The sequence below is a fragment of the Carassius auratus genome, chromosome 29, assembly GCF_003368295.1.
Source record: "Carassius auratus strain Wakin chromosome 29, ASM336829v1, whole genome shotgun sequence".
NCBI lineage: Eukaryota > Metazoa > Chordata > Actinopteri > Cypriniformes > Cyprinidae > Carassius > Carassius auratus.
In genome coordinates this window covers 19229343-19251736 of record NC_039271.1, presented here as the reverse complement: position 1 = coordinate 19251736, position 22394 = coordinate 19229343, and the positions used below count along the sequence as shown (strand labels likewise).

General features: G+C 36.7%; 1 protein-coding gene across 2 annotated transcripts in view; it reads right to left on the bottom strand.

Moving 5' to 3' along the window:
* The window catches only part of LOC113048294 (SLIT-ROBO Rho GTPase-activating protein 1-like), a 29512-nt gene extending 18069 nt beyond the window's left edge, over nt 1-11443 (bottom strand). The window contains exons 1-3 of one of the 2 annotated variants that reach the window (XM_026210018.1): nt 10720-11443; nt 2328-2523; nt 894-1056 (exon numbers count right to left, since the gene is read on the bottom strand). In XM_026210018.1, coding sequence (XP_026065803.1) covers nt 894-1056; nt 2328-2523; nt 10720-10786 — 426 coding nt within the window. In that variant the 5' untranslated portion in view covers nt 10787-11443. Of the gene's footprint in view, nt 1-893; nt 1057-2327; nt 2524-2608; nt 2944-10719 lie in introns of those variants that run through there. The other variant, XM_026210019.1, reaches the window with a different exon arrangement.
* Nucleotides 11444-22394: the final 10951 nt, after the last annotated feature.

The following is a 22394-nucleotide window of genomic DNA, read 5'->3' as shown; positions in this document are numbered from 1 at the left end:
ATATATATATATATATATATATATATATATATATATATATATATATATATATATATATTATTTATTTATTTTTTTACTTTTTTGGATGTTGCAAAAATATCCAAATAGGATGATCTTTTAGGATTTAAAATTCATATAAAATATTAATATAAAACAAAACCCATACACACCTTTTTTTTTTGTGGTGGGATAAAGTAAAAAAAAAAATCAGGATGATACAACCATCCTGTCATGATATCTTGATGAAAAAAAAGAAAGTTAAAAACCTTAAATAGTTTGGTATAAACTTAACTATCACTGTATTTATTGTTATTTCATAGCGGAAACAACTGTAAAGCTGTTTTAAGAACTAAGAGTTCCCAAAATGGTGTAAAACTTTTTTTTTAAACATGAAATCCATTACATTTATATGAAATAGCACATGCATTTTAAACTATTTATTCTGTATCTTGGACACTCCTGTTTGTCATTGCCCCTTCTACTATTGTTATTATATTAGTGCTTGTCTAAGTGTTGTAGTGCAGAAAAAGGCATTCACTTCCTATAAATAAACCACCACTGTGTTAGATCTAAAGAGACAGCGCCTGAATAATGAATGGTGAATTCACATAAAATAAAACCACAGCCATGCACACAGTCTGAGAAAGCAATCTAAGTTTAAGAGTGATAAATATATTGAAAGAATGTAAACTAACTGCTAGGAACAAATTCTAACACCACTATTACTAGAGAGTAAAAAGTTGTTCACATTTTAATTTTCCAAAGGAGAAATGTGGCATGTTTTTAACGAATCCACATTTTTTTCCAGCTTTCACTCTGAATTATATGTGCATGACATCACATTATAATACCGACAGGAACGACCTTCCACGCTGACCCGTGTTTGACCTCACCTTCTTGAGCAGACGCATGTTGTCCTCACTGACGTGTGTGAAGCGTGTGATGACGTTGTTGAGGTAAAGGTCGCTGAGGGTGGCGTGGTCCTTACTCTCCCTCCTCACCTGGTTCAGCAGCAGATACCAGCAGTTCACCGGAGAAAGCAGGTTCTGGTCCTTCCTGAAAGCCATGAAAATGTGTGTTTAACATGTAGATGGAAAAAACGATACAAAATACAAATAAATCTCGAGATATAATATAACATTCAAACATTAGGTGTTTTAAATGTGTCATTTTTTGCTGTCATTGAACATCTTCATCTCTGCTGGGTGGCCCTGGATTTGTTGTTCATGTTGTTTTTGTGAATGCTGCTCTGTGGCTTTTTCAGGTAGCAGTCATCCAAATCCTCTAATGGACCATTTCATATTTATCCTAAAGAAATGCTGAGGCTTTTTCTGAAGATTTCAACTGCAGTTGACTGAACCGATTGGTTGAGGATGTTAAGGAAATGTGCCACAGCCTATAAAATCTCTATAGGCGGTTGTACTGCTATACAATTTTACAGGGTTTCTTTGATTGATCAAAAATTCGAAAGAACAGCAGATAAAATTTGCAACATAAAAAAATCAAAAAATCTGTAACATTAGTAATGTCTTTACTTTCAATTTTGACCAATTTAATGCATCCTTGCTGAATAAAAGCATGAAAAAAGCATGGCCCCAGATTGCTGTATAGCTACATTTTTAATTGATTACTGCCGAAAACTGCATTGCATTTCTCTCTGTGCAAACTGCTCATTTATTTTGGAGAGTGAAGGTGTTTTAACCACCTGCCGATGTGAAGGTAAAAGACGCCATTTTGTTTCACACACTTGATCTTCTATATTAGTAATGGCTGTTGTGAAAAGACAAAGGGAAGCCATCTTGGCCCAAAGAGGCAAATGCCTTCAGCAGCCAGTGACTAATCACAAAGCAGGCATCCGATGGGACAGCCCCATGAGGACCAGCACACTAACAGTGCCCAGCACGAGGAAAAAAAAAAAAAATGCAACAGAAGAGAAACTGTGAAACTCACTCTCTCTCTCTCTCTCATCCCCCATTTCTCTATTTTCCCAGCTGAATGTTATCTGCATTAATGAGACAGCAAATACACAGATGCCCGTCCACACACACAAGAACAATAACTACAGCAGACACAGCAATCGCCTCTCCTCTGCCATCTCTGATTTCTCAAGCATGAAGCTGCAGAGCATCGTGGGTAAAATATTCCAGACGTCGCCCTAATCCACCACACAAACCACAGTCGAACAGAACAGGGCGGGAGAAATTATTTGGAGGTGAACGGAAGGAAAAGGAAATGTGCATCTGAACCGAAACGATTCACCGCTGATTCGTTTCTAGTAAAATGACTCTTGAGTCATTCCTGCACACACACGCACAACCTCCACTCACTTGTATTGTTGGTGGTCCTTGGTGCTGCGGGTTTTGGCCATGAATCGTTCGGCGAGCTTCTCCAAGTTGCGTGAATATTCGCTCTCGATCTCAGCTTTCTTCCTGAAGAAATCCTGCAGGTCCTGGAGGAGCTGAACCCGCATGTCCGTCTGCTGCTCCAGACATTTCTGCTGCTCCACTAACTGAGACCGTATCTCTGTTCAAACACACACACACAGTTATGTTAGCTAATTAACAAACGCCAGTGTTTCATTCTTAATGACAGCTGCAGTGTAACTGACATCACATGACACGCTCGGGAGCAACTTGAGCACAAAGTGGGCACTGAGGGGTGAAGTTGTGCTCACTGAACCAGAGATTTTTCTCCTAACAAGCCGGGCTGGATTCTTCCTTAACAACACACTGGTTATCACACTCACTGCAGTTGCCAAGACAACAGGTAGTGGAGTGGAGCATCCCATGGGGTTTAGTGTGTGTGTGTGTGTGTGTGTTTAATGGGAGGAGGTGTTCTGGATTCTCCATGCTACTTCTCATCTCCACTTCTTCACAAACTCCACACTCCTTTTCCTTACAGGAATGGTGCAGTCAGAATTAAAATGCTGTCTTCATTTAGGTGACGTCATGCAATTCAGAACTCATTGAAGTTTCCATACTGCCAACACTTGCTTTCAGGTTGTTGTTTTTTTTAAATGGGAACAAATGTACATTAAAAAGTAGTCTAGACTCATGCATTTATAAACTAATACTTATGAATTAACCAAGAAAATAAGACAGCACAAATACACTTAAAAAAAATATATATATACGGTTTAAAATTAAGGAAGGAAATATAAATTGTATATACAATTTTAGGGACATTAAAATATTCTATTTTTGAAAAGCACTCACAAAGGCTGCATATAATTTAAAATATAGTAAAAGCAGCAATATTTAAATATTATTGTGATTTAAAATATGTATTTTATATTTTCATGTTTTTAAAGGTAATTTATTCCCGTTTTGAAAAAGCTGAATTTTCAGAAGCCATTCTCCATTCAAACAAATGATAAATTAGTATTTTTTGTTATTATTATTACTATTTAAGCTTTTTTTTTTTACCTTTTTTTTCAGTTTTAGTTTTTTTCCCAGTTAGTAATTTTAGTCATTAACCCTGAATTTATTTCATTCAGTTGACAAATTTTTCATTTAATATTTTATTTTTAGCTTTTTTCACACATTTTTTTGTAGTTTTAGTTAAATATTATAACCAAGATATACAAGTTAAATATAATAAGACAAGACATATGATATCTTTGCATGAAATTTAAGACATTATCCACTGATAATCTAAGTCTTGATAATCTACAGTCTGTTCCTCACATAAAGCGATCATATAAGTGCATAAAAAAAAAAGATATTTCTACAGTGTTTTTGCATACTTTTGGAAGCTTCAGAAAGATTCAGTGCCTGTTATTTGTAATTGCATAGACATAAGCATGTAAAACAGCCATATGGTTTTGAAACTGAGCCATAAACACCCCAATAATCCCCCAGGACACACCACCCCTCCACATCCCGTCCCACCAACATATTCACATCGATATGGCTTTTTATAGTGTAATGGTTGATTCTTACATTTTGCACCCCAATCCTGAATACAAGGTTCTGGCTTGGTTTAAAACACCATGGGAATACGCACTTTTCATTTTTGCCCAAATTATTCCTTTAATAACTGCTTTTAATAATAGCACTCCCTTGTTCCCCTTCACCAGCTCGCTCTCGCCCTCTTTTCCCCCTCTCCTTCTCTCTCCATAGACCAACTGTTTAATGTCAGACTGCCTCTCCGGCTCGAAATAACAGATGAGACAGCAGGCTTGGCGTGAGCTCTACGTGGGTGTGAGTGTGAGTGTGAGTGTGTGTGATTGTGTAGGAGGGTGGGATGGACTGTGAGAAATGGAGACATGTAACACATACTGTGTGTATGTGTGTGTGTGTGTGTGTGTGTTTGCATTGGTGGCATGGTGAGCAAGGTGACTCTTTCGATATAATATAAGAAACACCTGAAACACAGCAGAGAATCTTTTCAAAAATGTCAGCACTTCCTGAGGGGTGCATGTTACTTTTTTCAGAGTGTGATTTTTTTTTAAACACTTTTGAATGTTTCATATGCAGTGACAACTATAGGTAAGCCGTTCGTAGGGAAAATACAAAACATTTTTTTAGGGCTGTCAAAGTTGATAATATTACTCTTTAATTCTAATTTGTAAATATATCCATATTTATAGAAAATAAACAATAAAGAAAATAAAAAACAAACCTGCATTTAGTTGTAAAAAAGAAAAGTAAAAGTATTTAAAAATATATGTTTAAAGTAATAATAAATTTCAACCAAAAATGAATAAAAACATTTACAAAATACAATGTATAATACAACTAATAAGAAATGCAATAAAATTGAAAATAAAAGGCTAATTCAAAATATTAATAAAACTATAACAGAATATAAATAATGCAAAATATTAATAAAATAATAACTATTAAAAAAAAACGCAGAAAAAAACTGCAAAAAAAAAATATAATAAGTGTATGAGTCACAAGGACTACTTATATATATATATATATATATATATATATATATATATATATATATATAATTTTTTGGAGGAGCAACTGGCAACCTGTCATGTGAGCCCATATCCTGGCTGATATCGATAATCTCAAAACTGCCAAATATTGGATAATTAATTGGCTTAGCCAATGCATCAATCTTTTAGCAGTGCAGCTGTTGCTGACAGAGCTGTTCTCAAGAAAATCTCAAGAGAGAAAACATCCAACTGCGACGGAGCACATCCTCACATGGGCCGTCGTCCCCTGCCTCCACTCATGTTGATGCTTGAAACACGCTCATCTGTCATCTGGACAATGTGCATGCTGTTTTAAACCAGGCACAAACAGCTCACCGGCAAAAACCAGCTTGAAACAACTGCGGAACTGGAAGTGCATTGAAACTGCTTTCCAAACGACAAATAAACAGCCAGTGACTCATTTCCACGAGACTTTGAAGCACAAAACAGGCAGACAATGCTAATTAAAAGAATGTAAAAGGATAGGAAACATGTTTGTTCATGTGGATGCATTTCATCTAGCCAAGAAATATAAAATCCCCACCGTGCTGAGCCAAGCCAGTACCAAAATATGGACATTTACCTTGATGAAAATACAATTTGCCAGTTTACAAGCATACAAAATGTGTATAATGGTGTATAAATAATACACTCCACTCACTACCATAAAATGATTGCCATTTATCATTTTTCAAATTGTTCGTCTTCACAAGCCGCTGTCTATCTGGTGTTTGACCTTTGAACTTCTGACCGCGGTGAGCATGTCTGATGCGGCATGCGCCCGACCCAGACTGTCTCCATGGCAACAAGGCTTCTGCTCAGCAACCTGAGAGTGTGAGGAGTGTGCAGGCATCCTCTACAGCAGCATTACACACACACACACGCTAGCGCATACAACCACACACACTCACATGATTTATAAAATGGGAACTTCAAACCACAATGACAGCAAAATACGCACTTATGACCTCCACATACATAAAAATATCCCATTTATGTGAAAGAAAAAGGAAAAATTTTACCCTCTAAAAAAAACGTCACCATGTTTAACGCTATTCTTCTACTTCCCATTTATTTCCCATATCTCCTCTTCTCACGCTCTCATAAAGTGAGCGTCTTTGCATAGTGTCAAGGAAAAGCCAGCATTAGCTCAGGCTTCATTCAGCGCACGAGACACATCAAATGTAATCAAGCGCTCACAAATCCGAGGTCAGTAGATACGAACAGCTAAAGAGAACGTGGGAGGACTTCATTTGACACAAACGTAAATGTGGCTATTGGAAGAGACAGTCGAAACATTCAAAATGCAAAAAGAAATTTCATCCACATGAATCAAAATATGGCGTTTACCCTGACTAAGCTCCATTAGCACATCTCTGTCGTTTCAAATCAAAATACAACTCGAGATAATATAAAAGAAATAGGCTGGCACGCTTTCTGCTTTAAATCCAAAAGTTCATACAATCCTTAGTGTCATTTCTGCAGTGTATATGGCCCTCTCTGCTGTGATCTTAAATGGATTACTGGATCGATATCTATCCTTGATTAATGAGACTTACAGGGTTCCTGTTATAAATACATGCAGTGGGTGGCTGGAAAATCTGTCTGATCTCGAGTCTGATACAAAGAAATCAGTTTTGACCAAATTAGCTATTTGTTCATTGTCTATTCTCGAAAAGAGGAAGTGAGGTCGTATGCTGTTTCCAATCATTATTTTGAAACACGACTAGGGCTGAGATGCGTATGAGGATGGGAAAAGATTACACACACAACTCACGTTCACACACTCCTGCAAGCACACACACATTGTGGACATCTGGGCCTTGTCCACCTCTCAGAATTCGCCCATCACCTGTTACAATACCAGTTGTCCACAAATACACATTTATTTTGCTCCCTAAATGAGCCATTTAATAAGCTGAAATCACATGTAAAGTATGTACTGCATTTAATGAAGAATTCACTTTAGACCATTAACATACATGTATGAATTTTAGTAGTATGAACATTTTAAACCATGTTAAAAACGTTTTACAACATTCAGAAACAAGACAATAACTCTCCTGTGGCTTAATGGGACAGTAAAGTGTCCATCAGATATGACTCCATCAGATATTACAATGCAAAACAAAATAAAGTCAACACTGAAGCTAGAAAAAGTTTGTGGACTGATACCACAGTTTGTTCGTCTGATTAATTTGAACAGCCTACCACACACACACACACACACAAAAGAGATAGAAAAATGTATATACAGTATATATTTTTAGAATGATTTTAAATATTCTATTTTATATTTTAAATATTATTTAATTTTAATTATGTTAATTATATTTATTTTAATGTATATTTATGCTTAATATGAATTAAAATTTTATATAAAATGTAACTATATACATTTTACCCAATTATGAATGTCCCCAAATATGCCCAAAGGGAGAGGTTTTTTCTCTGAAAATCTACGTAATCACACACATATACACATACACACACACACAGTTTTTGTGAAAAGTGGGGACATCCCATATGCGTAATGGTTTTTATACTGTAAATACTGTATATTCTATGGCCCTTCACCAACCCTACACCTAACACTAACAGGAAACTTTGCATTTTTACTTTCTCCACAAAAAAAACTCATTCTCTATCGTTTATAAGCGTTTTGAAAAATGGGGACATGGGATATGTCCTCATAAGTCACCCTCTCCTTGTAATACCTGTGTCATACCCATGTCTTTATACAGAGTTGTGTCCTGATGTCAGAAAAACAAGAGCACACACACACACACACACACACACACACACATCCAATTCCCTGCAATATATATATAATTTACAAGGTTTGCAGGTCCACATTATCTGTGCACTTTGACTAGTGTTTAAACAGAGCTGTTACACATATAAACAAAGGGTATGCAAAAACAGGCTGTAAGATTTAAAGAAGCAGGACATTTCTTATTATTTCATATCAGAAAAAAACAAAGGTCATCATTTAGTGTGACACAGCGACACGCACAAGAGGACGTGCGCAATCAAAACCACTTTGTCCCTTCTGCATGACCATTCTGTGAGTCAGTATAAAAATTCTCAAACCTGCTCAAATTGCTCCTTTAATCTGTACAGCCTGTTTTACGTCGCTTTGCATTCACTCTGAACATTTATTGTCATATGTTTGGACTCTGACAGCTCCTTCTCTGGGACTCTGAACAAAGAGATGAAATGTCTTGTAGCAGAGTGGATCCCCGGAGCCGCAATAAATCTGATTCATACAGTCACTCTAGGCTGAGGAAGTACACCAGTGAGTCAGTCTGCAGCCTTGGACGATGATGTGTGTCTGTGTGATTGTGGCTTTGGACTGGTTGGGAGTCAGAAGTGCAACCCAGCATCAAATCTAACAGGATAAAACACAGTCTTATGGCAATTTCATACTGGAAGACATCAATCATTTTCTCTCTTTTATTTTGTGCTTATAAGTGCACGTTGGAAAAGATTAAACCTCGCATGAGAACATACTGTACACATAACTCACACACACACTAGCTATCACTGGATGGCATGAGGGTGTGGTTTAAAGTTGTTTCTAGCTATAGCAAGCTCCCTACAGGACTGAAAAAGTCATCCGCTCATATGCCGTTTCTTGCTGATGAAGCAAAAATATTTTGAGGAATGCGCATGCACACACACACACACATTCACACACCAATGTTTTACACATTAAACTCACTAATATTAACTAAAATAAAAATATAGCTGCATTGACAACACACAACTAAATTTCTAAACCTAAATATATAAAAAAATACAAATCTAATACAAAATATTAACAAAAACTATACTGTGATACTAAAATAACACTGCTTTGAATTACCATAATTGTGTAGTTCAGTTTGTGTGTGTGTGCGCGTGCAGGTACAGTCAAGGTCATGTGCCTCTCTTTCCTCCCAACTTCCTCCCTTAGAAAAATCCATTTCCTGTTCGGTCACTGACAGACTCAAGCATGTTCCCTTGGACATTATTTTTTTTTTTTTACAGTACCTATTTTTTTAGAGTCTGATAAAAATTCAAGCAATCACATGTACACATCTGTGCTCACAGAATGCATATTACTGTGACATTATTAAATCAATAAAAAGAAAATTAAGTATACTTAAATAGCAAATGTGTGAGTGTTTGTAATATCTGAGAATAACAGAGATGTCCCTTAAAAACATAAAATCAATCATCTGTCTCAATCCATCCTTAGTCACACTACTGTATGCCACACACACACACGGCTGTACGTGCGGTCCATACTAAACAGCACTGCTGCGGCAGGAGGATTCCCTGATCTTGCTCCCTGACACACACACACACACACACAGCCAGATACCCATTGCTTCCCTATTGGACCTGGTGGTTAAGTAACCATGGAAACATGTACAATGCAGCAGGAGCCTGTAGTCTGTTGAAAGCGGAGTGCACCTTTGTGCACATGCACACAAACCTACATTTGACAATGTGAGCCGTCCATATGTTCATCCATCTTGGCTGCGCGAGCGCTAACGCACCGGCCCCAATACTACACCAGTCTTTCAGCAAGTTGCCTAGAGACCACCCTCACCCGGACTACCATTGGCCAATAGTAGCTGAGACAGCAACTCGGCTCCTTACATTTACATATCAGCATTAGCCATACACCTTCACCTGACTACAGTTGGAGACAGGGGTTGCCATGGAGTCTGTGCGATGCTGCCCCCCCCCACACTCTATTTCATCGATTACACACTGTTAAACGAGTGTGCTCTCAAACGGCCGCCCTGCTGTAAGGGCAATCAAATGATGCAGAGTGTGTGGATTGTGTGTTATTTTGATGCTAATGCATATCTTGAATACAAAGAAGCGTGCATTTTCATAATTTGCTCACTTAAGCATCTCATTTACTGCTGGAAATCCAGGTTAAGATTGTTTTGAAACAGTAGCTTGTTTCGAGCTAGTCCAAGATGTTTATCAACTGGTGAATCAGCCATCAAAAGCTGGTAAGTCCAGATCATAGCTGGTTTTTTGTTTGTAGATAACTAGTCAAACACCTAACATGGTCCAAAAACCATCTTGATCTCCTTGAGGTTTCTAACCGGTTGACCAGTAACCAAATTACATACACCATCTGGACCATCTTGAGCTCGTATGAGCCACTGGTGGCTTGTTAATATCTGGTCAACCAGCTACCGTGTCCCAAAACTCATATTAACCACCGTAATCTGACTGACCAGCTGCCATGTTGCAAAATCCATTTTGACCAGCTAGTTATTAGCTGGTCAACAAGCAACCATGTACCAAAACTCATCCTAACCTGATTTCCAGCTTGTAATCAACTGGTTAACCAGATACTATATTCCAAGACTCATAAACACTTGAAGCAGTTTGATTTCCAGCTAGTAATACGCTGGACGATCAGCTTCCATGTTGCAAAAACCATTCTAGCTAATCCAGGCTGATCAGCTGGTCATTAGCTGGTTGACCAGTAACCATGTTCCAAAAACTATCTTGACCATTTTGAGTTACTTGGACAAAGATGGTTTACCAGCTTTAATAAGAAATAAATAAATAAATAAATAAATAACCACTTAAAACCACCAACTTAATTCAATTTCAATTTAACATTTTGAGAATCAATTCACATAAAATAAGCAGAAACAATGAAATAAAATGAAATGCATTATGAAATATTATTTGACACATGCACAAGGTTCATATTTAGACGCATCAGACAAGTCCGTCTCCAGGTACCCATCAGGTGCCAGTGTTCTTACCTTTCACTTGGCTCTCATACTCCGTGATGATTTCCTTTTCCTTTTTGATCTTCGTCGTGTTAGACATGACGCCTGTGTGGTCCAGATCCGCTGGTCCCTTCTGTCTGAAACCTTTCTGCTTCTCCGAGACGCGTCCCTACAGTGCCCGATGCGTCATATCTAACCACAGGTTCGGTGCGTGATCCAGCAGCAGGAAAACTGTGGTCCGTATAGCAAACGGATGACATTCAACCATGCACATCACACTATTGGACCTGGACGGAAAAAAGACCCATGAAAAGTGGCACGTAAACCACAAGGGCGCGTCGTTACAGCCGCATCGCCGGACGCGCAAGAACGACTGGAGATGCAAGTGGCCGCATCAATATTACGCACAGGTTGAGTGCGATCGTGATAAACAAGAAAGAGGTGACAGACACCGTAACTCATCTAAACTCACTCTAAGGTCTGTGAGTATCTGATTGTGTATGCAAAAAATAAAAATTGTTAGGTGTGCGCGCCGCTTTCCTCATGCGCGCGCTCTCACACTACTGTCAATTGGTGGGCGGGTTGGGGCGTGTGAGCGTGTGCAAGACTCATAAACTTGACAGTCACTCTATTTTAGGAAACCTCTAGTCCAGTTATTCCCACTCTTGGTCATTGAGAACCCAAGCTCTGAACATTTTGGATAGCTCTCTCATTTAACACACCTGATTTGCATCTTCGGCTTATTAGACGACGGGACCTGAACTGGGTGTGTCACATAACGGAGAAATCCAAAATGCTGGCGCTGGAGTACTTCGAGACCTGGACTGAGAACCACTGGACTAGATTTAACACTTATTAATCGGTGCCAGTTGGCGGTGGAAACACATACAATATATATATATATATATGACCCATGATCCTTATTTACATTTATTCATTTATTCATTTAGCAGACGCTTTTATCCAAAGCGACTTACAAAAAGAGGACAGTTGCAGCAATCAAAAACAAAAAAATGAGCAATGAAATATAAGTACTATAACAAGTCTCAGTTATGTTAATACAGTACACGTATGGCTTTTAAATAATATAATAAATAAATAAATTTTCCGTCGAGGTATTATATAGCAAATATAAAATAAGACTATATATATTTAAAACATTATGTGTGTGACAGCAAATGCCGCATTATAAATTTATGCATTACAAATATATAGTAAATAATATATAACGTTTTTTTTTTTTACGTATTTAAGTGGTAACTCTTCGCTAAGGACATTAGGGGCGCCAAACGACAACCCTCAACCGATTCCGCTTAAAAACACATTTTTTTAAAGTCGACCCTCTGAAAGTTAATGAGGTTTTCGCACACTGTCTACGTGTATTATTCAGTGCAAATGCATGACGCCAGGTTGAATTTAAGTTAACCTTTGAGATGAACGGAAGCACCCAGTAGCCTACCCTACAGCATCCGTAGAAGGCGCCAGTCTGACTTCTGCTGGTGCAACTGTGCAACTACAAAACTGAGCCATAAATTACAATGAAAAGGCTCCTCAATGACTCCCCCATTCCTCACTTAGACATAAGTGGATGAATGGTGTAGGAGGCGCTTTATGGGTCACTTATTCACCCTCACACGCGGCAGCATTATACAGAGTCAGCAGGGGGAGACAGAGAATACAAAACCTGTGGGTGGAACAGATTCTCATGTCAGTTCACAGAGGGGGTCTACAGAGGGGCAAGGTAGTTCAATGAATACTTCACCTAAAAGGCCATTATCTACACACACCGACACACACACACACACACACACACACACACACACACTAATTTATAATCTCATTGGTCTACATGGTATAAGGTCATATTTAAGTTTGTATTTTACTCCAAATATAAACTAAATTATTGCTTTGTGACAAAACGTATTTTTTTCTCTATTATTTTGATGACAATTATTGTATGTCATTTATTTATTGAATACTTATTTTTGGAAATGGAAACAACAACGTTTAATAGAAAATGTATTTATCTAAATACCAGAAATATGAATATATTTTTAAAGTGTAAAATATTTATACATCATGGTACTATTTGTGCAGATTTTCTTTTTTTTGTGTGTGTGTCTTGACGGGTGATTTTCCTTACAGCATTACATAATTTAATAAATTAAAAGTAAGAAAAAATACATAAACTCATAAATAAATAAATACATAAACTTGTTTATAGTAATTGTTATCAAAATAGTACAGAAAAAAATGGTTGTACAATGATCTCCTTTTTTTTCCCCTTTAAATTTCGGGAATATGGTCCAGACATATCTTGTATGTGTTTTAATTATTGTACGAGATATAAGCATTTGAAATGTAAACTGACTGCTGAGACCTCTTTCCCCTCAAAAAAGAAATTCCTGCAGAACAACAATCTCATTACCATTTCACATATCAAAAGGTCATGACATAGGTTACATAAGATGAAGCTGTGTGTGTGTCTAGTAATGTTTACGAGACTGAGGATATAGTGTCTCTCATATGATAATGACGCAATGTTAATAATATCCTAAAATTACGGCATATCTACTCAGTTATGAATTATTAAGCACTATTTGACATAACCTGAGTAGAGTACAGGCTAGTGACATAACATACTGTACTCACACACATATAAACCATGGCAGTTCAGGAAATGTATATCTGTTCCAATCACTGCTCACGCCCTCACTCTAACGATGCGTTTATGGGCACTTAAATGTATTCTTGGACTTCTGAGGGTAATTTTAGATAATTTAATGGACTCTGTATTATGTTCCTAACTAATACTTTCTAACAGTTTCTCTTGGGTATTATACAAAATGCTCAGTTATATAAACAAGACATAAAACTGTCCAATGGGCCCTCCACTAATGCATGCTGAATTCATAACTGTACGTTCTATACCACATGAGTGCTATCCAAGCTCCTGGTTATGTTTAAAAGGGTTCTAGGTTGTGTTGAAGTGTGCCATCAATGAACGTATTTCTATCTGCTGTCAATCAAACACAGGCTTCAGGACTGAGCAGCACGATCAGTATGTGCAATAAACACTTAAAATGTGCATTTGGACACTTAAAAATGCATGGATATCAGTGCATTAGATCAAACTTATTCAATCAAGTGGTATTCAGTGTAAAGAAACAGTAGTTTTTAGATTTTCAATCATAAAACAACAGATTATATCTTCAAAATTAAGACATTCTTATGTAAAATGTAAGTGGAGCATGGCTATAATTCATTTGATGAACTATTCCACACAAGTTAAAGTGCTATTCTTTTAGCAGACGCCACTTTTATCTTAGATATTTTACAAGGGTTAGGGTTCATACATTTTACGCTAAACTTGAGTACGTCTCTGGGATGTTGGAAAACTCCAAACCTGTTGTCCACAAGGATGAGAACCTATAAAGAGAGCACATTGGATCAGTTATCTGTAAATCACGAAGTTTCCTGCTAAAGCTAAATGATCTCAACCTAAACACTATATTTGGAAAGGGGAAAAACATTTAAAGCATCCCGTCGGTAATTACACCGCTCTCATTACAGACAAACAACGGGCATAAACGTTTCCTCAAGTAGGCTACTAACTCTACAGCAGTTTGTTCTCCTCTTCTTTCTCTCCTCAACGCTCTGTTCTGAAAATCTAAAATGATGACGTTGGTGATGTGATGTCTTCTTTGGTGCTTTTATTTGGTCTGACCTCATTTAATGGTTTTAATATTGTACAAACTGTATTTTAGATTCCCTTACCCTAACATTACATCTAAACCTACCCCTCACAGAAAACTTTCTGCATTTTTAGATTTTCAAAAAACTTAATTCTGGACGATTTATAAGCTTGTTTCCTCACTAGGACCAAAAAATGTCCCTAAAAAAATTGTGGATATAACGTCTTTGTATGGGCATACCTGAACCTCATAAACACACACACATTTTTTTTCCTTATGAAATTCCGGGCCTTTCTAAAATCTTTCTCTCTTTCTTCGTTCTCTCAATTCAGGTTGATCAAACAGTGGATCTGATATTTCCTGTAGTTATTAAACACACAGTACGAGTCTAAAGCAGCAGCCTGCATTGAGCTGCCAGTCACGGCTCTCTGTCTGTCATCCTCTGACCTCTGTGAAAGTCGTGAAAGGCTGCCCTACAGAAGAGTTTGGTAAAGGTCAGATTAACATCTTCAGCCCTGACTGGCAGTCGCTCCGTATCCCCTCTTTCGCCGATTTCCAGCTGTGTAACCTCATTAACAATACCCCCTTTCCTAGTGGACTGACTACAATTAAACCCTGCAGTCTTCAATCTCAGCTGCCATGACAACAAGGGGCCGAGAAATCCCATGTAGCTCAGCAGGAAGGGGCCACTCTTCACTGTGTCAAGGTATTGGCGTCAGAGTTCACAGGAATGCTTAATGAACTACATAAGATACATTGCATGAGGCAAAAAGAAAAAGAAACATAATGAAGCTCACAAAGTGTCATTTACCAGCAGAGGGTGCCAGGACATTTTTAGAATGATGAACCACTGAAAGAAAGAAATAGACTATTAAATAATTGCATTAAATGAATGAGGAAAAAGGAAGGTCACTAACATAGACGAGTCTGGCGATTGTTTATCACGACGATGACTTTTTTTTTTTTTTTTTTTAAAGCATCAGCTTTATTCAGTCATTCAGGACATTCAAGTCTGATAACTGTTTATAAAGCAAAAGGGATAAAATGTAATTAAATATTACTGATACAAAAAGACAATTAGATCAGTGAAAGAAACCATAACATAAACAGTATCAGTATCGACTTGAAATGTACTTTTCATTTCAGTCTTTTCTCCCTTTAATGATTATTCCGAAGGAAGGCAAAACATTGTCTTAAGGTGAGAAAATAAACCTAACTTAAAAGATTTTTTACATAATCTTTCACCGAAAGAGCGGCTCAGCAGGAAATTAAAGTTGAAAAGAAGGATAAAGTTGAGGGTCGGGGTTAAGGTTGTTGGTTTAGTGCTAAAATAAATGAGCACAGCTCTATCTCACAGGTAGAAACTCAGAGGTACTCAGATCTCTTCTCAACAGGACGGTCCAATTTACAACAGAAAATCTGTGCCCTATGACATAAAAAAAAACAAAAACAAAAAAAACATTTTTTTAAGTAACATTTTTGACTGGAGAAAAAAAATATATCAAAGAAATGGATATTACTTTTGAAAAATGAGTTTAAAAATGATATGCACTCAAGTCAATAGTCCAAAAATAATAATAATAATATTATATAATAATATATATTATATAAAAATATCAGATTTATTCTATATAAAGCTGGTTACACGTCAACATCATTCACATTATTTTTGTTATTATTGGATTATCAGACACTTTTAACTTTGGAATTAAAGGAAAATTTCCAGGTTCAATATAAAATCAATCATTGGGTTTTGTAGAATATTGATTTCCAAATGTAATAAAATAAGACTACAGTGAGCCAACCATAATGGAAGTTAATAATTTAATTTAATTTAATTTAATTTACAATTTTAATATAGATTTATTGATTAAACTGTTAAAATATTTGTTTATAAATAATTTAAATAAAAAAAAATATTCACATATGTAATACTACTACTACTACTAATAATAACAACAAATTACTGTAATTATGAAATATTGTAGTTTAAATATTATAATATTATAAAGATTAAATTAATAAAGTGTATTGCTATTTTTATGAATTTTGCTTATTAGTATTTTAATAAATTAATAATAGTAGTAATAAAGCACGCATTATTCTTCTGTTAAACCATAATTATTTGAGCTAAGTTGTTCTTGTAAACTATACAATCATTTATTTACCTGGAATGTTTATTTAGTAATGCGTGGCACCTGTGGGTATTTCTACAGTCAAAAGCTGTCATGTGATGCAGTATCCATGGCAATAGAAGTCCATAGAATCCAACAACCTGTCAGTCAAATATTAGCACCCTTTACCTGATGTTTCGTCTCGCCTCAACTGTGTAGTTTATGATTTGAAGATTTATGACTACTGTTCTGTCCTCTCATTTGCATTTGAGTGTTTGTTTTACATTATTATTAATATAATGCTTCCTCAGAATTTGTCCGAACAAACATCATAGAATGATAGATTGAGAGCAGCTTAAACGCTGCTTATTGAGGCAAGCGTTTGTTAAATGTCTTTGGCAGGTATTGTAGAGAAGCCGAAAAAAATGAATTAAAAAATGAACTGAAAACTCTTATTTGCATGTGAAATGTCTGCCTTATCATTAGCTCTCTCATGGTGCATCAACCACAGCACACAAACGAAACAGTGGATGGGCTTTCATGCTCAAACCCATAAGCTCAAAACCAAATTAATAATGCACTGTCAAGCAAGCACCTGGTATCAGTATCTCTCTGCTTTCCTCTCCGTTTCACAAACACGCGCACAAATTACATGTCATCTTAACGTTGACAGAAGAATTTCAGGGCTGCTACTCAGAGGAATTTGAAAGTCCTCATTTAGGGCGTCCCGTCGAGTGCTGCACATATTTGAGAGAAAAAAAATGTCATCAAAGGACATTCAGCAAGTGTTATCTAAACACAGCGCGAAAGAGAAAGATAGATTATTATTACAGAGATCAGAACCATATATTTTTGTAGGTCATGCTGATAAATTGCACTCAAGCTTTAAAGGATATATGTTTTTTTTGTGGATATTTTTATGTGTGTGTGACTCTGGCTTCAGGGTTATAGATAAGGAGTTATTTGCATAGGAGTGATCTTGACACATTGTATATGTGATGACAGGCCTGTCAGATAAATAAAAGTCTCACACAGTATGTATGACACACACACACACACACACACACACACACATACATACACATAAACTACTGTGGAAACGACAGGTAGAGAATCAGTCACATGTCAGAGCTCGTGACAGGATAGATGTCTGTGAAACGAGTCGCCTGAAGAGCGAGACCTAGATGAGGACTCTTACTTCTGTGATGGAGACAGAAGAGACGGAAAGTGCAAGTAAAAGACGAGCCGGGACGGGTAGAGATTAGATGACATGAGATGAGAAGAAGAGAACGTAAAGGAATGAAGCTAGATGAGACGAGAAGAGGTAAAAGTGAAGTGAAGAGAAAAGAAACCATGTGAAGTACAAAGAGTTAAAAGGGACAATCAAGAGAGACAAACACGCATGAGACAAGGTAAGAAATTAAGTGACAAGTAGAGAGGAAATGTAAGGTGGAAGATAAGTAAAAGTAAAGTAAAGTAAAGGACAGACAGATAGATAGAGATATTCGGCTCCTCATCAGCAGCCCACATTCACAAGTGCTCTTCATTACAAATATGGAATATAAATAAACACAATGTGCTTATAAGAGTTTCACATATGAGCCCATGGGGATTCACCAATGGTTGCAAAAGATTTTCTAACTTGAACTTAAATCACCTCTCTATACTGTCTGGAAATTATAGCACGGTTACATTTTTGCTTCTGAAACTCTCCTGACAGATCTGTCCTTAAAAAACCTCTTAACATGAAGCTTTTTGAGACAGTAAGACACTCTCAGACATGTATATAGTCAGCTGGAACTAGAAGCTATTAGCTATGTTTTTATGCATATTTCAAACAGTGGGACGAGTGTTTTATTCCATTCATATTAGACGGGTGTTTTCTCAGCGGCACAAGTTAAATAGCCTGAGAAATATTTTATTAGTGCAGGAGGTTCATTTATCATAATGATCAAAGTGCTCTAGAGCTTCTCAGATCCCAGAGATCTGTCCTTGTCACTTTTTATTACTCTGTTGCACGCAAAAGTTTCAATAACAACGCGGATAACTGTTGCTGTGTGACGCAGCATCAGTGACAGACAGCATGACTCCTCCTGAAATAAAAACTGCATTACTCAGAACTCATCCCATTCTTGGATGTATTTTATCTAATATTTTGGGTATGCAAAAACAATAATACTTCCCTCTCATCTCTTATCGTCTTTTTTTTTTTTGATCCAAGTCACCTCCTTGGTAAAAGAATCCTCTTGATTCCTACAGTATATAACGCAATGAAGTTATCAGATGGTTAAACTCAGCAAAATGTATATTATTATACTAGAAATGTTCTGCAATGCATGTTATAAGTTCTCTATTTGTTTTTCCTACTTATGATTTACCACAGGGGCATGCTATCAGGTAAATTATGCTTTTATTTTACAGCTTATAATTCCTCTAATAGGAAATGATTTTCCAGTGTGTGGGTGTTTAAATGATGTGCAACAGTACTGCACTGATTACATGAACCATAGCAGTAGCTTTGAACTGCTGTTAATGTGCTTTGTGTTGTTGCAGGTGGAGGGGACTAGTCTGATCTCACTATAGTCTTTTAAATTACACCCACGTTTAAACACAGTGAGAGGGGAAACACAGAGACATGGAGAAGTTTTCCATTAGATTGCAAAATATTTAGTAGTTAGAATCACAGAGAATCTCTTTTTTATTTTTATTTCCCCTTTTTCTTCAATAAATCTGAACAAGACTTGTTGCTGCTAGTCTGCTTCTTTAACTTGCACCTCAAAAAAACGAATAAAATAAATAAAATGAAAAAAAAAAAAAAAAGATGTTGTGTTTATTAGATTGTTAAGCTCCAAAAAGGACATCATAACATGCATAGGAGTCAATTATTCAAATGTTTACCCCCCAAAATAATAATAATACAATTCTGAAATTGTTTCTGCTATGTTTTACACACTTGTGTGAAAGTAGGGCAGTTATGTGCAATGTTCTGCTGCATGTTGTGATGTGTGTGAAATGTGGTACTTGAGAGTCTGGTCACAGCACTGTTGTGCCTTTCCCCATTGAGATAGGAAGCAATAACAAGTGAGCAGCTCCAGGCTAAAGGACACCGACGGAGCTCCACCAGCATAGCCACATCTCACAAGAACAACAAGCAACCTGCTCGAACAAAAAGAGCTGAAAATAAGCAACTATAAACCCATATACTGTACTGCAGGTGACCCTATTATAAAGCTTTGAAAAATATGGTCACTTTTTTTCACAACAAGATCACTAATTCATACCTACAATGCACTTTAAGGTTGGTGAAGGGCTCAGGGAGCGTATGTGAGAGAAGGAGAGGTAAAGAGAAAGGTGGCAATCTTGGCTAAGTGCTGGTTTCAGAACATCTCCGAACTTAAAGCCTGTGTAATAAAACGGAGATTAGAGAGCAGATCCAGCGGTAAAGCTGTGATGAGAGACGTACACACAAAACCCCAGCAATCTTTCTAAATGCCTTTTAACAGAACATTAGAGCCCACACACAGCACAACAACAACATATAGAGTCTAGCTCCAAGATTATTCTCATAGGATGCATTAGAGGCATTGTGGATTGATGTTATGTGGCTATATACAGAACATTTAATAAACTGACAAACAGCCCCGAAGGAGTCTTGGGATCAACTTCCATCATATAAACCAGAGGAAGCATAATATTGTAAACAAACCTCAACACATCTTGTTTCGCAGCACTGCTGAATCCCATTATTTATGGAAACACACACAGTGATGTTCACCAATAACTGTTCTCTGCATATTTGAGCTGTGTGTGTGTAAAAGCATGAGGAAGGCTTTATACAGTTCTGTATAAAACTGGGCATATATTACTGAACTGCATGTATAAATGAAATTTTATGGCTTTCATGGCATTTTCAAAATATAGTTGAAGGCTTACCATATTAAATATTTAATAAGTACTGTATTAAACGCAAGCATAACAATTACGGTGAGAGCATCCGTGTGAAGTCTTTTCCTCATTTCAGGTCACCATGAACATTTTTGTAATGATTATCAATGTTGTTTATAATTGTTTTATTTTATTTTTAAACCATGATACATATTGTTCAGGATTTTATATATGTATCAAAATAATATTATAATGTAATAATCAATATTATAATCAATATAATATATAGATCAAAATTACAGTGTTTGTTTGAAATGAAAGTCTTTTGTGTCTTTACTGTAACTTTTAATCAATTTAATCCTTGCCGAGTAATAATGTCAGTTTCTTAAAAAAACGAAATCTTAAAATCGTCCTCAAAAATGTTCAAGAGCAATTTGGATCTTTTTGGTCATTGATATAATTCATAAATTAACTCTTTTTCAAATGTTATAGGATGCCTCCTATATGGATCTGTAGATTTAGCTTTGATATGAACCTATCTGAAGTACTGTATACATTTGTTATCACAAATTCTGACATAAAGCCCATATTCAAGCACGTTTATACAAATTCACACAAATTCACTGTATGTATGTGTTTTTTCTTCCCAGTAAGCATGAGAAAAATATAATGCATTCTTGAAACAATTCCCCTTATTCATAAATGCAAATAAATCTCACTGACGTCTTGGCGTCATGATCAGAATCATGCTTTGGCCTTACACATTCTACAACTCCAATTAAAAACATAAATCCATGCACTTAGGTATGCATGTGGGTGCCTTGATTCATTACAAGAGTCATGCATCATAAAAGTTAAATGACAGCAGCAGGCCCCTGTCATTTCTTTAATTAAAAACATTCTTAAAAATGCGCACTGTCCAGTTTCAGAAACAGTTATTTTAGAGGATCTTATCAGGTTTGACACAATTTAAACAACAAGCAATGAAAAACCCTCTATTATTTTCGGTCACGGGCGCAGGGCATGCCCAGGTTCAAAAGCATTAATCGAATTCTGACATTTTCCACTAATAAACACCCACAAGTCTATAGATTCTGGAGGCACTCAAACATCAAAGGCCTGAAAGCTGTGGGCAAACACAGACTGAGCTGCACATTTCACACTCATTTCACTTGCCGTTTTATACCAGTATGAACACTAACCACATGCTTTGACAATCAGAAGACGACTTAGGAAAGGGATCAGGACGTTGCGGCCTCTGTTGGAACTCCCTACTGAGCGGATGATGAATGTGAGAGCTCACGATCCCCGGGCAGCTGACTCTCATTCCCCAAAGCCCAAATCAAACCCAAATGGTGTACACATCGAAATGTTTCTCATTCTCCCATCTGTCCATCTCTCTCTTTCATTTCATCTTTTTCCTTTGCTTCTGTCCCACATATATGGCTGCTTCCTCCACAGTGTTTCCCACATCAACAGCTCGGTGATGCATTAACCCCTGCACTGGGAATGCTGGAATGTGTGAGAGTACGACAGGATCCCAGACCCTAGTTTTTGCACATGAGGATTCGCCTCGATGGTCGGGTGTACACGGGGACTGTGATGGAACTCTGTTAGAACAACATTCCTATCAGCCAACTGTTAAAAATAAAGTACACAAAAGAGGGCTTTTATAACAGTGCCATATGAAAACTATTTTGGTGTCCCCAAAGAACCTTTCATGCAACATTCACACAGAGCAAGTTTTTGGTCTTGAAAAACGCAAGATGCAGGCAGTGCACTCTCAAAAATAAATGTTTAAAAAATATGGTTTACTGCAATGCCATAGAACAAACATTTTTGGTTCCCTAAAGAACCTTTCAGATCTTCAAAGAACCATTTTTTTGGACATTTCAATAATTTGAAGAACCTTCTTCCACCATAAAAAACCAATGTGCGTTGGAGGTTCATGGATGTTAGAGATTCTTCATGGAACCATAAATTCCTGTAAAGAACCTTTACTTTATGTAACTGT